General features: G+C 40.3%; 1 protein-coding gene across 1 annotated transcript in view; it reads right to left on the reverse strand.

Annotated features, from left to right (window-relative positions):
* Hibch (3-hydroxyisobutyryl-CoA hydrolase) overlaps positions 1 to 16,979 on the reverse strand; it is a 164,638-nt gene that overhangs the window by 130,976 nt on the left and 16,683 nt on the right. Inside the window, exon 6 of the mRNA XM_032899734.1 lies at positions 13,109 to 13,161. Within this exon, the coding sequence (XP_032755625.1) occupies positions 13,109 to 13,161 (53 nt within the window). The remainder of the gene's footprint in view (positions 1 to 13,108; positions 13,162 to 16,979) is intronic.

The following is a 16,979-nucleotide window of genomic DNA, read 5'->3' on the forward strand; positions in this document are numbered from 1 at the left end:
TTCAGAGTAACTTAAAATTTGTGAAACAAATTGGGCAATATCCCTTCTGTTTCTACTCTGTGAAAAGAAAAATTTTGAAAAGAAAATTTTCTTTGAAAAGAAAAATTTTGGTAAAAATTTTGCACTAACGCTATCTAGCCCTGTACTTTTTTGTTTGGGAGAAATTTTAAAGACTGCTTCTATTTCACTAGGGGTTATAGGTCAATTCAAGTTTCTTATCTGATCTTGGCTTAAGTTTAATAAGTGGTATGTATCCATTTCTTTTAGATTTTCCAATTTAGTGGAGTAAAGATTTTTAAAGAATGTCTTTAGGATTCTTTGGATTTCCTTAGTATCTGTTGTTATGTCCTTTTTATCTTTAATTTTGTTAATTTGGATATTATCTCCCTATCTTTAGTTAATTTGGATAAAGGTTTGTCAATCTTACCAATTTCCTCAAAGAACCAGTCTTTTATTTCATTGATTCTTTGTATTGTTTTTATTTGTTTGTTTCTGTATTATTAACTTCAGCCCTGAGTTTGATTTATTTCTTAGTGTCTATACCTTTTTGGATGTGATTTCTTATTTTTGTTCTAGAGTTTTCAGGTGTACTTCTAAGATGTTAGTAGACAATCTTTCCATTTTTTTTTTAATGTAAAGACTTGGTGCTAAGAACTTGTCTCTTAAAACAGCTGAGACTTGTGTCCGGGTATGTGGTAAATTCTGAAGAAAGTTTCATGAGGTTCTAAGAAGGTATAGCTCTTTGTGTCTAGTCTGGAGTGGTCTTTTTTAGTCTCTTAGAACTTCAAACCCTTCTACATTCGCTTCACTGATAAGTCAGGTGTAATTCTAATAGATCTTCCTTATGTAACTTGCTTTTTTCCCTTGCAGCTTTTAATATTCCTTCTTCCATGTCTGATTATGTGCGGAGGACACTTTCTTTTATGGTTCAGTCTATTTCTTTTTCTGTATGCTTGTACTTTGATAGGCATCTCCTTCTTTAGGTTAGGGAGATTTTCTTCTTGAAAATATTTTCTGTGCCTTTGATCTATGTTTCTTTTCCTTCCTATGTTCCTATTATTCTGAGATTTGGTCTTTTCATGGTGTCCCAGATTTCCTGAATGTTTTGGGCCAGGAAATTTTTAGGTTACCATTTCTTTGATGGAAATATCAATGGCTTCAGTGCTTGACATTGTCTCTTCTGTCTCGTGTATTCTGTTGATTAGGCTTGCCTCTGAGGTTCCTTTTCCAGTTCCTAAATTTTTCATTTCCAGATTTCCCACAGTTTGGGTTTTCTTTATTAATTCTATTTCTACTTTCAGGTTTTGAACAGTTTTCTTCATTTCTTTCCACTATTTGTGTGTGTGTGTGTGTGTGTGTGTGTGTGTGTGTGTGTGTGTGTGTGTGTGTGTATGTGTGTGTGAAAGAAATCTAAAGATTTAATGCAATCCCCCATCAAAATTTCAACTCAATTCTTCATAGTCTTAGAAAGAGCAATTTGCAAATTCATTTGGAATAACAAAACACTCAGGATATGGGAAAACCATTCTCAACAATAAAAGAACTTTTTGGGGAATCACCATCCCTAACCTCAAGCTGTATTACAGAGCCATAGTGATTAAAAACTGTATGGTATTGGTACAGAGACAGGAAGGTAGATCAATAGAATAGAACTGAAGACCTAGAAATAAACCCACATACCTACTGATCTCTGACAAAGGAGCTAAAACCATCCAGTGGGAAAAAGGTAGCATTTTTCAACAAATGGTGCTGGTTCATCTGGAGGTCAGCATGTAGATGGGTGTAAATTAATCCATTCTTATCGACTTGTACAAAGTTGCAGTCTAAATGGATCAAGGACCTCCGCATAAAACCAGATACAAATAGAAGAGAATGTTGGAAAGAGTCTAGAACACATGGGCACAGGAGAAATTTTCTTGAACAGAACACCAATGGCTTATGCTCTAAGATCAAGAATCGACAAACGGGACCTCATAAAACTGCAAACTTCTGTAAGGCAAAGGACACTGTCATTAGGACAAAATGGCAACCAACACATTGGGAAAACATCTTTACCAATCTTACATCCCATAGAGGGCTAATAGCCAATATATACAAAGAACTCAATAAGTTAAGACTCCAGAGAATCAAATAATCCTTTTCAAAAATGGGGTACAGAGTTAAACAAAGAATTCTCAACTGAGGAATGGCTGAGAAGCACCTACAGAAATGTTCAATATCCTTAGTCATCAGGGAAATGTAAATCAAAACAACCCTGGGATTCCACCTCACACCAGTCAGAATGGCTAAGATCAAAAACTCAGGTGATAGCAGATGCTGGCAAAGATGTAGAGAAAGAGGAACACTCCTCCATTGTTGGTGGGATTGCAATCTGATACAACCACTCTGGAAATCAGTCTGGAGGTTCCTCAGAAAATTGGACATAGTACTACCTAGGACCCAGCTATACCACTCCTGGGCATATACCCAAAAGATGCTCCAACACAAAACAAGGACACATATTCCACTGTGTTCATAGCAGCCTTATTTAAAATAGCCAGAAGCTGGAAAGAACCCGCATGTCCTTCAACAGAGGAATGGATACAGAAAATGTGGTACATTTATACAATGGAGTACTAGTCGGCTATTAAAAACAATGACTTCATGAAATTCTTAGGCAAATGGGTAGAACTAGAAAACATTATTCTGACTGAGATAAACCAATCATAAAATAACACACACGATATGCACTCACTGATACTTGGATATTAGCCCAATAGCTTGGAATACCCAAGATACAATTCACAGACCACATGAAGCTCAAGAAGGAAGAGCAAAGTGTGGATGCTTTAGTCCTTCTTAGAAGGGAGAACAAAATACTCACAGGAGGAAATATGGAGACAAAATGTGGAGCAGAGCCTGCCCCACCTGGAGATCCAGCCCATATACATACAGCCACCAAACCCAGACAATATTGTTGATGCCAAGAAGTGCATGCCGACAGGAGCCTGATACAGCAGTATGTAATAAATAAAGTATGACAAATACAGAGGTGGATGCTTGCAGTCAACCATTAGACTATGAATGAGATTACCAGGGAAAGAATAAGAGAAAAAAATTGAAGGAGCTGAAGGGTTTGCAATCCCGTAGAAAAAACAATATCAACCAACCAGACCACCCCAGAGATCCTAGGGACTAAACCACCAACCAAAGAGTACACATGGAGTGGCCTATGGCTACAGTGGCATATGTAGCAGAGGATAGCCTTGTTGGGCACCAGTGGGAGGAGAGACTCTTGGTCCTGTGAAGGCTTGATGCCCCAAAGTAAGGTAATGCCAGGGTGGGTAGATGGGAGTAGGTAGGTGGTTGGGGGAGCACTTCATAGAAGCAAGGGAGGAGAGGATGAGATAGAAGGTTTATGGAGGGAAAACAGGGAAAGGGGATAACATTTGAAATGCAAATAAATAAAATATCCAATAAAAGAAAAGAAAGGAAAAAAGAAAGTGACAATTAGTTGCTAATAGTAAAATTGGATCCATACAACAGTATAGTGTAATAAAAGTTAATTTTAAAAAAGCAGTTCATGGGGTTGGGGATTTAGCTCAGTGGTAGAGCACTTGCCTAGCAAGCACAAGGCCCTGGGTTCGGTCCCCAGTTCCGGAAAAAAAAAAAAAAAAAAAAAAAGCAGTTCATCCCTGGACATAGCACTGTATACACAACACCCCACATCCCATATATTACTACACACAATCTTTTCTATTGATAGTCTTTCTCTACAAGGCTTCTCAACAGTAAAACAATGAATTCCTAAATAAAACATTAAAAACTCTCATACTCTATTAAACTGTATGGAGACAACAGGAAAATATAATGAATAATGGTGCTGATGCAAACTATAAATGACCTGGTGGTCACAATTTAAATCCCAATCAGGCTTCTCCACACCAATAAAGATAGTCACAGTAGGTGATTAATGTGCATAAAATTAATACAGAAAGGGCACTGCTTTAATATGGGCACAAGCATAACCCAAGGTGCTAAGATAGCACTGGGGGATCTGGCTATGAGCCTGCAAGGCCTCCACCAAACATCCCAGTCACTGGGACTAGGGATTGGTCAGTAGAGGAAGATGCCCTTGGAAAAGACATTTGTTTTTAATTTTCTTAAAAGGACAAAACAACTCCTGTTCATAGTACTATTGAATTAAAGGTTTCCTGTTAGCTGACAATCTCAACTCTATCTACCCCTTGTCTAGCAAAACCAGCATCAACAAAGCCCTGCATAGGAACCAAATGAATTTTTCTGCATTATCCCAACACCATCTCCCCCGTTTACCAGCCACTTGTGAGATAGGGCACACACCAGGAGCATGCACATTATACCTGCATCTCAAACTTCAGACCCACATACTCAGTAAGACACTTTGATTCTGACTAAGCTCCACTGGATAGTCCACGGGTATCTCTCAATGAAGCTCCAGATTCCAGTTAGCTCCTGTTCCCCTCCCTACCACTCCACACCCACTCTCCTCCCACCTCTGAAAGAATAATGCCTTCACCCCACCATATCCCTGACTAGAAACCTGAATGCCACTCTTCCCTCCTCTTCTCCGTGAACGCTCACATACATCTTATGTCGTCTCATCACATCTCTCCTAACCCACTCTCTTAAATCTACTCCATTGCCTGTTCTTCATTAATTACCTGGAACCTCATACCATTTCATCAGAATCCCTAAAATAGTTTCCTAAATAATCTCTTTTCTTTCAATCCTACTCCCCCTCTCCAATCTGTTCTTTTCACAAGAGAGCTCTCTCTAAGGATGCTCCAGTCAAACCCCTGCTGAGCACTTAAGTGGCTCTCCAGACTGACAGCAGGATAAATTATTCAGCTTGTCTTTATGCAAGAGGATGCCATGACTTCAGAACTTAACCCCTACCTGCTTCACATTCCAAATGTGGGCACACTGCAGTTCATGCAGCATCCTCCCTCTTGCCCTTTGTACATATTATTTTCTTAGAAATCAGAGTTTCCCTGCTCCTGCTGTTATTACCCCCCCCCGCCCACACACACACACACTCTTTTCCAGAATGTAACAGCTGTTGGTTTTTAGATAGATTTTCACACTTCCTTGAATGGTTTAGAAGTCACTACTAGTCTACATTGTCAGTGAAGTGACAGCAATTCTTCTGCCATATCTTCCTAAGGACTAGGATTCAAGGCATGAACCCATGCACCTGGGTAAAAGTAGGCTTGTTTGTTTCTTTCTTTCTTTCTTCCTTTTTTTCCTTTGTTTTTGCTGTTGTTTTTTATTTTTTTCCCCCAGATTTTTATAATGCCTTGGCTTCAAACTTGCTATGTAAGATGAGGGAGGGCTTTGAATGCCTAATCCTCCTACATTTGCCACTCAGGTCCTGAGATTACAGACGCTGGCCACCATAAAGCAAAATTAGATTACTTAAAGAGACCATACATACTAATATCTATAGTTAGAATAAATATAACATATATCTGTCAAATGTTTTATTTCAAAATAATAGCAAGTCTTACATAGATTCTTTGATCAAAGATGTAGCTTATTTACCAGAGTGATAGCACCATAGTTAGCTGTATAGGCTATTCTTGCAAAGGTCTAAATTCCTGACACCCATGTTAGGTCCAAGATGCTACCTCGAGCCTCAGTAGGCACCTGTGCTCATAATTACACATAGATAAACATGTACATATAATGAAGAGAACAAATTGAGTCTTTAAAATATAGAGTTATTTCTTGCTTTGATTATATTTGCAACATCCAAAATGTATCTTGCACACTTCTGTTGTTACTCATAGCAGGTGGTGGCAAACCACACTCTAGGTGAGTTAATAATTCTAGACAGTGAGTATCCCTTTGTGTATCTCTCTGCATGTATATCCACACTTAGATCCATATCATGGCATGGTGGGAGCGAATCAGTGATATTTGAGTGGCTGTGGCAAGATTGCTAGAGGAAAAAACTTAGCAAAGCTTAATGATTTCTGAAATGTGTTATTAAAATGAGTGCTTCATTTGAGGTGTGTGTGTGTGTGTGTGTGTGTGTGTGTGAGAGAGAGAGAGAGAGAGAGAGAGAGAGAGAGAGAGAGAGAGAGAGAGAGAGATTGGACATCTATAGAAAGTCCCTAGCCTGACCCTGCTTTGAGAAATTGTGTTTGTCAGAATGCTGTTACTCTAACAACTAACAAAGGGTTATCAACTTGCAAAGAGAAGAGGTTTATATTGGGTTGAATATATATGTGCGTATATTTCCACATATATACGAAGAAGTTACCATGCACAAAGAAAAAGACCCCATGTCTCAAAGAGTGAACTGTCCAAAACTGAAGAGCTATATCTGGTCCTTCCTGCTGGGTCATCATATGGCAGAGGCCATCAAAGTGAGCCAGTTCCCACAAGACTAAAATTATAGTCTTAAGAGGGGCTTGGTTCTTTTCCTAAAGTTTTGAAATGATTGGAAAATAAAAAAGGCCACTGGAGACTTAAAATTCAGAGAGTGGGAAGAACATTAGCAAAGGAGGCAGAATTCAAGTTTCTAAAAAAAAAAAAAAAACTTCAATGTAGTTAATAAAAGTATTTCATTTTTTCAAGTTCCATTAAGCCTCCAGTTTCCACTAAATGATGTTAAGAAAATTTTTAGTTCTTTATTATAAGAAAGGGGTTCTTAACATGTCATCTTCTCAATTGTCAGTAACAGTAGCAAAACCAGAATACCTTTAAAACTGAAAAAGGCTGCTATTACAGCTGTCCTAGTGAGGGTTTACTGCTGTGAACAGATACCATGACCAAGGCAAGTCTTATAAAGGACAACGTTTAACTGGGGCTGGCTTACAGGTTCAGAGGTTCAGTCCATTATCATCAAGGTGGGAGCATAGCAGCATCCAGGCAGGCATGGGGCAGGAGGAGCTGAGAGTTCTACATCTTCATCCGAAGGCTGCTAGTGGAAGACTGGCTTCCAGGAATCGAGGACAAAGCCCGCACCTACAGTGACACACCTATTCCCAACAAGGGCACAACTACTCCACCAGGGCCACACCCTCTAATAGTGCCACTCCCTGGACATGTGCAAATGATCACAACAGCTAACAGACCTGAGCAGAGTCATAATTCCCTATGGATGGTCTGCGTCCTAAGGCCACCTAGGCACTCCATTACCTGCCCTTCACATGCACACACAGGTGAAAGGGGCAGTTCTGATGCTATGGTCTTGTTTCCCAATTGGTTATTGGAAAAAAATAAAGCCAGGGGGCAGTTGCTGGAAGGAAGGTATAGGTGAAACTTCTGGGTCTCAGGAGGAAAAGGCAACCACAAGGAAAGATGTTTTTCTGCCATGCTTTGGAAAGAGAGGAACACAGCAACCATGTGAGGTCTCAGGGGAGACTGTGGCCACTACTACAGGTAGGTGGCCAGGGATGTTTGACAGGGGCTAGGTGAGACTAGCACTAAGTTTAAGGAAGGTAGAAAGAGAGAGACAGAGATAATAAATTGGTAAGGGCACGCTTTCCCAGGCAGGAGATATCTGCACCCAGCAACTGTTCCAAGAAGGCAAGTTGTAAAGTAACAATCTCTGTGTGTGTCTTTTATCCAAGGACTCAGGGAAGTTTGGAAAGGGCTGGCAGTGCAGTCACCTCCCCAAGCTAAAGGCATCAGAGCAAAAGGTATGTCAGGTGGGGGCTGCTAGCACAGCAGAACCCAGACCAAAGTTTTAAACTACCAGCAACACACAGGACGCAAACATTTGCCATAATCTCGGTAACAAAGCCTTCCTGACACAGGCTTAAAAACTTTAAATTTTCCATTTTGATCATAGAGTAACCCTTCTAAGTTCTAAGTTGGGGTCTAACAACAATACAAAAACTAGACAAGGGGAAAATGTGTACATATGGAAGCCTGTGGAGAGCTTTTGGGGCAGGAATTTGACATTGGGCCAGGACAGGGAAGTTAGCTCAGACAGGAATCTGATTTTAGGTTAGAACAAAGAAGTAGGCTTCAGGCAAGAATATGACTTTGAACTAGGACAGAGAGGTAGGCTCAGGTGTCTTGGTCATCCCGATGAGCCCCTAGAAACAGTGATCACAGGACTTTGTTTATTGCCTTGCTTTGTTCCTTAACCTAGAACTGACCTTAGTACTTGCATGTAATGAAAATGGTATAAAAGAAGACTAGGGAAAATAAACCCGCCTCAGCCTCAGAACTGGCTGGGGTCATGCTACATACAGTGCTGTCTAATTGTCTTTTTAGTCCTCTCTGGCTCCTGAGCTGGAGAACCTGCCGACTGACTGAGCTGGTTTAAATGTTTCTTCTCACGAATACCAGAAAAACAGTACTTTTACATGATGTGGTCAACTGTATGAAGAACCTCTCAGTAATACTGATTTTTATTTTATTGCCTAATAAAATATGAAATTATAGAAGTTCAGAAATCTGAAACACAAAGGAATTTAGCCATTTCCTCTTCAAAAGGCTATTACTCTTCATGGTGGGTAACATCAGAGTGAACATCAGAGTCATTTTTCATACTGGGGAAAAAATACTTCCTACAGCAGTGTGTGTGTGTGTGTGTGTGTCTGTCTGTCTGTCTGTCTGTCTGTCTGTCTGTCTGTGTGCTTAGGAGGAGGAGAGATCACGCTCATGGCGCCACCCTGTGGATTGCTCAAATTCTTAACAAACTGAAGTTATTAGAGGCGTGCTATATTCTAAGAATTTTTTTCTAAATATTTCCTGTGAGATATTGCAGCAAAGCAAAATTTTGAAAGTTTAAAGAATTTGATCAAGAAATTCTTAGAAGGGTTCACTGAACTGACAGAAAATAAACAGAAGTACAAAAAGTTTTATAAGCAGTTCTCAAAAAATAAATAAAGCTTAGAATTCATAAAGACTGACAATCAGAAGACGCTTTCAGAGCTGTTGTTACAATACACATCTCCTGGGGGTGCGATGGTTCCTCTCAAGAAGGTCTGCCCCAGAACAAAGGAAAACCTGAAGCATTGCATTTTATCCCAGCTGAGACCAGGGAGCAGGTCCCCAACTTGGACCTTATGGAACATCTCTGAAAGAATGGCTGAGAAGTGATCTATAGGATTGAGAGCATTGAGAGCAACAGCTGAGGATTTTGAGGGCAAGCCTTAGTGTCAATTACAAAAGAGACTGGAACTTACAGAAGATGAAGAGGGAAAAAAGGAACAGGAAAAGAACAGGAACAGGAACAGGAAAAGAAAAGGACAATGTTTGAAAACCTCAAAAAAATTATGAAAGGCTTTGGAAAAAAGGTTGAAAGTATCAAACTGAGTGGTGACATCCCCATGCTGTATCATCACAGCACAGCGCATGTAGGTGGACAGCAAATATGGAAAGAACCAAGAAAGCTGGGGCCCTCAGAGACAACTCAAGGACAGCCTACATGGCAGCAAAGAAACACCTGGAGATAAGCCCTGACTCCATTATTGAAACCTTAAGGCAGAAGGCAAAAGCTGAGGAGCATGGCATCTGTGAAGGGTCAGGTTGTCGTACAGCAGTCCTGCCTTCTGGCTTCAGTCAGGAAGATCCCCTGACACATGCTAACAGGATCTACAGGATGATCAAGCTTGGTGTAGGCATTGATGCAGGTGAGCCTACTGTACGTGATACGGTGCTGCTGTCCTGGAAGGAGATGCTGAAATGTCACGAATGGAAGTAGATCAAGTTTCACCAGAAGACTCACATGTTCACCCTCGTTCATTCTGACAATATATTTTCCAGGATTTTTTGTTGGGTTTTGTACCATGAAAACTGAGAGGAAGATAAAGTTTTCTTTTTTCTTGTGGTACTGTGAGACTGCAGGCTTATTGAACAGGTTGGAAGACCATGTGCTGTAAGGTGTGACATAACCTATCGTTAACTCTGCAATCAGAGACGCTGGACTCCTTAGTCACTCCACTGTTCTACGATACATCTTCATTTTTTAATGGCTTGAGTTTCATCTCCTAGAACCCACTTTTTGAAACTGTAGATAATCCTGCACGTCCTAGCGTAAGAAGGAAGAACAAAGTTTCCTGAGGTCAGGAAACACAGAAAGGCTTGTACGTGGAGATGTGGTGCCAGGTCACATTCTGCTTTAAACTGAGATTAAAAAAAAAAAAAAACCACTGATGACCAAAATCAAAACAAAGAATTGCTAACCATACTCTCTAAAGTCCTAATTGCCTCAAGTTATTCTCAGTTTTTGACTGAGTTGGTAAAATTAAATAAATAAGAAGGCCACTGTCCTCTGAGATCTCATGTAAGTGACCAACAAAACACAATCTTAGCACTGAAATGATCTTAGGAAAACGCTGCTGTGACTAACAGCTGAGCTTCAGTGGCCTAATGTGTTCAACCGAGAAGACCGCCTGGGGTAATACGACGACGTTTTCTTTGCTCCTTGGTCAGCCTGGGAGTACGAGTTGCTGCAGCTGCCTGTCAGGCCTCTCAGCCTCTCCTCACTCAGCACTGTCCCGCCCACAGACTGGCAGCTTAAAGGGAATCTGATGCCCTCTTCTGGCTTCCATAGGCACTAGACCCACAGGTATACACACAGACAAAAACACCTACACCTTTAAAAGTTCTAAACAGTGTAGCCATACATGGAACCCCAACAACATTCAAAGAGTGGAGACGAGATTGCACAACCATGGACTCATGCATGCCATGGTCCGCATGTGGATGTCAGAGGACAAGCTTAGGCATTGGTCTTCATCTTTTACCTTGTTTGAGACAGTCTCTTTGCTGTCTGCCATTGCAGATGACAGGTTACCTGGCCTTCCTTGGAACTCCTGGAGCTTCTCATCCAACCCAGAGCACTAGGACTACAGATGTAAACTACCTTGTTGGGTTTACATGGGTTTTGAACTCAGGTACACATGCTTGTACAGCAAGCACCTTTACCCAGTGAGCCACCTCCCCATCCCCACACTCAATTCGTATTGCGCTCAGAATGGAAGTCAGCTCTGCTGTAATATATTTGAGTCACTAATCATCCTTTGTTAATATTATTGGCCCTTTCCACTCTTTCATCTGCCTGCCCGCCCGCCCGCCCGCCCGCCTGCCTGCCCGCCTGCCTATCTACTGATAGGTTTCCTTCCGGAGGCCCCATTTTCCTGTATGCTTTGGGCATCCCTACTACTTTTGTTCTCTGGTTTCTCCCAATTCTCTTTATATCACAGGGCAGTCCTTGACATCTCAGATAACTGTCACAAGTTGTTTTTCTCCCCCCTTCCTTTTTTCTTTTTATACAAAAAAAGCCCAGTTCAGTCCAGTCCCCACCTACCTCAGTCTCCTGGGTGCTAGAGTTACAAGCCTGTGCTACCAGCAATAACAAGGCTTTTAAGTTCCCAAGTTATTGCTGCCTTGACAAAGTAAAACCAAACATGGTAAGATACTAATCTGCCCTCAAGGATTAAGGAATAGACTGCCTTCTAAAAAAAAAAAAAAAAAGTTTTGTTTTGTTTTGTTAGATTTTGTGTGTGTGTGTGTTGCCTTCATGTATGTATGTGTACTACATGTGTGCTTGATGCCTATGACAGTCAGAGGGGTCAGATCCCCTGGGACTGGAGTCATAGATGCCTATCCTATGGGCCACCATGCGGAGTTCTCAGCCATTATTTCAAAGAGTCATAAAAAGCAGTTGCTGAGAGATACCTTAGTGGGTAAAGACCCTGGCTACCAAAGTCTGAGGACCTGACCTCAGTGCCAGGATCCACATGCTGGAAGGAGAGAACCACACCCCACACCCTGTCCTCTGGCCTCCCCTGCTCATCATGGTACCCTTGTTCCTCCAAACACAAATAGATGTTTATACAAGTGGCCTTCTCAAAACCTTTCCAGGGTCAGTTCAACCTACTGCCTTTTCCACGAAGCCCCTTCTCTGCCCTGCAGCTCCATTCTGACCCTCTTTCAGCAAAGACTCGAATTGTTAACGTCAGCAGCAGACAGTCACTTGTTCTATGATTATTTTGTGTTTTCTCCAGTTTTATAGCAAGTTATTCAAAGCATATCTTAGTCTTCATATAGCATAAACATCAAATAGCACATCTGTCAACTAACAGGAACATCCTCTCCTTTTTTAAGGAACCACCAAACTGGGTCTGGTGGCACATACCTGCAATCCCAACACTTGGAAGTTAAAAGCAAGTGAACTGAGAAACCAAGACACCTAAGGTGTAGAGCAAGACTCAAAAAAGGAAATGGCATTCCAGCGCCTCCTGAATGTGAGACGTTATAGAGCAGAAACGAGTGAGTAAGCCACCTCCGGGAAGCCCTGCTAACGTGTAAGCTTAGAGTAGACGGTGGTGTGTACCTGCAATGCCAGCCAGCACTTGGGAAGCAGAGACAGGAACATGACAAGTTCATGGCTGGCTTGAGCTACATGAGCCCTGTCTCAAAAAACAAGGGATAGGGATGAAGTTCAGTGGTAGAACGTTTACTTAGGGTGTATATGGTTCTGAGTTCAATGCCCAATACTCCAAAAGAGGGGAAAGTTTCCCAGGTAAACAGAACAGTGCAAGCAGAACTGAGGGAAGGGCTCAGTGAGCAAAGCCTTCACATGCAGGCACAACAATACGTAAGACTCCCCAAAACTCGCGGAAAGCCACACGTTTGCAACCTAAGAGAAGACGGGGAAAAAACCAGATCTCTGAAATTTGCACAGGAGAAAACAAGAAGCTTGGCTCATAGAAGGCAGAGGTGAAGGCTGACAAACAAGGCTGACCTCTGACTTCTACCCATGCACCATGGCACATACATGCCCATATACTTTCTTATATGTTACCCCCGTACACCACACACACACACACACATACACACACACGTGTTTAAAACTAAAATAACTTTTTGTTGCTTAAAAAGTTTGTTAACTACAAAGATTAAAGTAGATACAGCATAATTAAGAACATACAACATATAAAATACTTTTTGGGTTAAAGAGTGTAAAGTGCTCCAACACATTTTATATCCCAGATCTCCCAAACTCTGAGACTGAAATGAACTGTATTATATTACATTCACTGTCTCCTCTTTATGAAATAATCATTATTTTAATGCAACTCATTCATACAATGAAAATAACAAAAGGTCCACTTACCCCACCCATTGTGATTCCATCAATAAGGGCAACATACGGTTTCTGACAAGACGCTAGAAGAAAGAGAGCTTTGGTTAGAATATCTAAAACATCTCCTCTTTCTGAAAGTCCAAACACCATGTGTACTCTGCTTTCCTTAGATAATGTAGAAATACCAAGTCTACCACATGGTTTGTAATGTAAATGATATTCAAACATCAAGTCATTATCATTTAACAACTCAGTATTGTGTGAGAAACAAACTTGAGTTTTGTAGTATTTGGCAACTAAGAAAAATAACTAATATCTACCTTACAGGCCACATACCCAGCTGTGCTTTAAAGAATATGTCGGCTTTCTATACAATGATAGCATCTGGAGACACACAGAGAAGTACAGGGTAGAACAAACAGAGAGTGGGAAGGGTCAGACCCAGACTCCAGTCTCACTTTACTATTAGGTGAAGAGGCAACCCAATAGGCACTGAATGATAGACATGTGAGTTATATATGACACACACACATTAGATAAGAGTGTCATACCTGTCATACATAAATGAGTCTTCATCTATAAGATAACATATGTCCTCAGATACCCCTGTTTGAAAAAATTCCATTCATCACATAATCATTTACTGTCTCTATTTCCTTTTATAGGATTTCTTCTCAGAGAGGTGGCAGAACATAAAATCATGAAGTACAGGGTTTTTGTCACAGTTTATTAACAACATGGCCCAATGACTGTAGAGAAAATATCTTGTCTCTATATGGATATGGCACCGTTAATAAAAAAACTGATGGCCTACAGCTTAAGCAGGACATAGGATGTGGAACATCTGGGAGGCAGAAAGAATTTGGGGAGGGAGCCCGGCATAGGAGATTCGCCTGGCATTATGTCATGAGATGAACTTATGGTACTTGGGCACTGGTAACCAGCTACATAGCAGAATGTACAGTAGAGTATATGAGTTATTTTAAGTTATGATCTAATCAGAGAGGAGTCTAGCTATATCACCAAGGTATTTGTAACTATATTTTCAGTCAGTCTTATTTCTGGAGTACGGGGCTAGGAGAAAGAACCAGACCTAACTTCTACTGGTGAAGGTCAAGACAAGTCTGTATTTTGGCCCATGTGGAGATTCCCAAAGTATTCACAGACAAAGCACAGCTCAGACTGCATACTCAAGGTCTTATGTGAAGTTCTTTAGAAGCTACTGAAAAAAAATTATTGATTGTGGTAGAGATATAGACACACACCCCACATCAACTACTACAGACATGCATATTTCAAATATAAACCATTAGGCAATAACTAATGTAGAACATGAAGCCAGAGTCTGCCAAATTCCTTGTTGACTATAATATCACAAAGTATAGAATTTTTACCTTTTCGCTTTCTCTATTTATACCTTTCCTCTATATATACTTTTAATATTTTACCAAATACTATCTTCATATTACCTAAATGTTTTCTATTTTCTTTTTATTTCATGAAAAAAATGAGTACTTATTGGCCACATGGAACAATTTCTATGAAAATTATAATTTATCAATGTTGGGGATTGATTCTAGTACTTTGAGCCATTCTTGAATCTCCGTGTCCAGTTGAAGTTCTTATCCTCAACTGGTTTTTGATTGATCAATAAAAATGCCAGTGGCCAATCACTGGGCAAAGGGAGATGGTGCTGGACACTTAGAGTTGCAGGGGCTAGAACCAAAAGGATAAAATGAGATGTCCCTCCCTGACTGGTGATGGGAGGAAGACAGGTCAGATTTAGAGCTGCAGAGGGAAGATCATCCAAAATGTAGATAAGAAGGAATGCGGCCCCTGGAAGGGCTGCTCAAAAGCGTCTTAGGCTTAGGCAGCAAAGATGGGGGCCACTCAGAAAAAACAAGGCAGCAAAGATTGATCATAGATAATTAGGGAGTTGAGTCATGAGTACCAGAGGAAAACTATAATAGCCTGGTGGAGGAAGATTAACTGACGTGTGTGTGTGTGTGTGTGTGTGTGTGTGTGTGTGTGTGTGTGTGTGTGTGTGTGTGTGTGTGTGTGTCTTTTATTCAAAGATCCAAAGGGCTGCTGGGTAGGTGGCTGGAAGCACAACCTTCAGGAACATAAACTGGAGTAGCTAAATTCACACAACATATCCACATTTAAAATTCAGTTTCTTGGTTACATTTAGCCACATTTCAAAAGCTCAGCTGCTTTTAAATGGACAGCACACATGCAGCCACACAACTTATTAGTCTCCTAAAAGAGATTAAGCACTTATGGTATTACACTATAAATTATAACTCCACAAAGATTCATGCAAAGACTACTATGAAAGCTGTCAGTTCTCCCTGAGTGTGTGGAACAAGTCACTGTCATTCCAGTCTGAGCTCGCACAGCTGCTAACTAGCTAGGCTTACTTGCTTTCTCTTAGTCACTCATTCTTGTATATTCTCTCCTCTTCCAGACATCTATCTGTCTGTCTGTCTCCCTGCTTGTCTGCCTGCCTGCCTGCCTGCCTCTCTTCTTAATCCTACGGATTGAACTTGAGGCCTCTGGATTACATATTCCCAAGTTTCGACAGAAATTTTTTTATAACTAGGCAAAACAATTCTTAAGTGAAAAGAGAAAATCCAAAACAAAAGATGTGTATAAAAATTCTTCTGGGAAATTTTGGAAATGAAATTATATAACATATTCATGCCATATTTATTTCTAAATAAACCAACAATTGGTCATTAGAGTACAAAATACAAGGGCTCAACCATCTCTATCAGTAAAAACTAGAAAGGCCTCTTATGTATAAATGGACACTAGATGTCATGGGAATACTGACAATAATAGTACAGAAGTACACAAGTCAAGAACAATCCTGAAAACCACAATGGAGGCTGAACCACAACATTAGAAATGTATTGTTCCAAACCACAGAAAGCCCACATATATATGGAAGTTGAACAATGCTCTATTCAGTGATAACTTGGTCAAGGAAGAAATTAAAGACCTTTTAGAATTTAATGAAAAAGAAGGCACAGCATTCCCAAACTTATGGGGCACAATGAAAGCAGTGCTAAGAGGAAAATTCACAGCTCTGAGTGCCTCTAAAAAGAAACAGGAGAGATACACTAGCAGCTTGACAGCACACCTAAAAGCTCTAGAAGAAAAAGAAGCAAATACATCCAAGAGGAGTGGAAGGCAGGAAATAATCAAATTCAGGTCTGAAATCAACCAAGTAGAAACAAAAAGAACTATACAAAGAATCAACAAAACCAGAAGCTGGTTCTTTGAGAAAATCAACAAGATAGAAAAACTCTTAGCCAGATGACACAGAGAGTGTAGCCAAATTAACAAAATCAGAAATGAAAAGGGAGACATAACAACAGAAATTGAGAAAATTCAAAAAAATCATCAGATCCTACTACAAAAGCCTATATTCAACAAAACTGGAAAATCTAGATGAAATGGACAATTTTCTATACAGATACCAGGTATCAAAGTTAAATCAGACTCAGATAAACCATCTAAAAAGTCCCATTAACTCCTAAAGAAATAGAAGCAGTTATTAAAAGTCTACAAACCAAAAAGAGCCCAGGACCAGATGGGTTCAGTGCAGAATTCGATCAAACCTTCATAGAAGACCTCATACCAATACTCTCTAAACTATTCCACAAAATAGAAACAGAACGAGCACTACCCAATTCTTTCTATGAAGCCACAGTTACGCTTATACCTACACCACACAAAGACTCAACAAAGAAAGAGAACTTCAGACCAATTTCCCTTATGAATATCAACACAAAAATACTCAAAAAAATTCTGGCAAAACAAATCCAAGAGCACATCAAAACAATCATCCACCATGATCAAGTAGGCTTCATCCCAGGCATGTAGGGATGGTTTA

Source organism: Rattus rattus, chromosome 4 (genome assembly GCF_011064425.1).
Source record: "Rattus rattus isolate New Zealand chromosome 4, Rrattus_CSIRO_v1, whole genome shotgun sequence".
Lineage (NCBI taxonomy): Eukaryota > Metazoa > Chordata > Mammalia > Rodentia > Muridae > Rattus > Rattus rattus.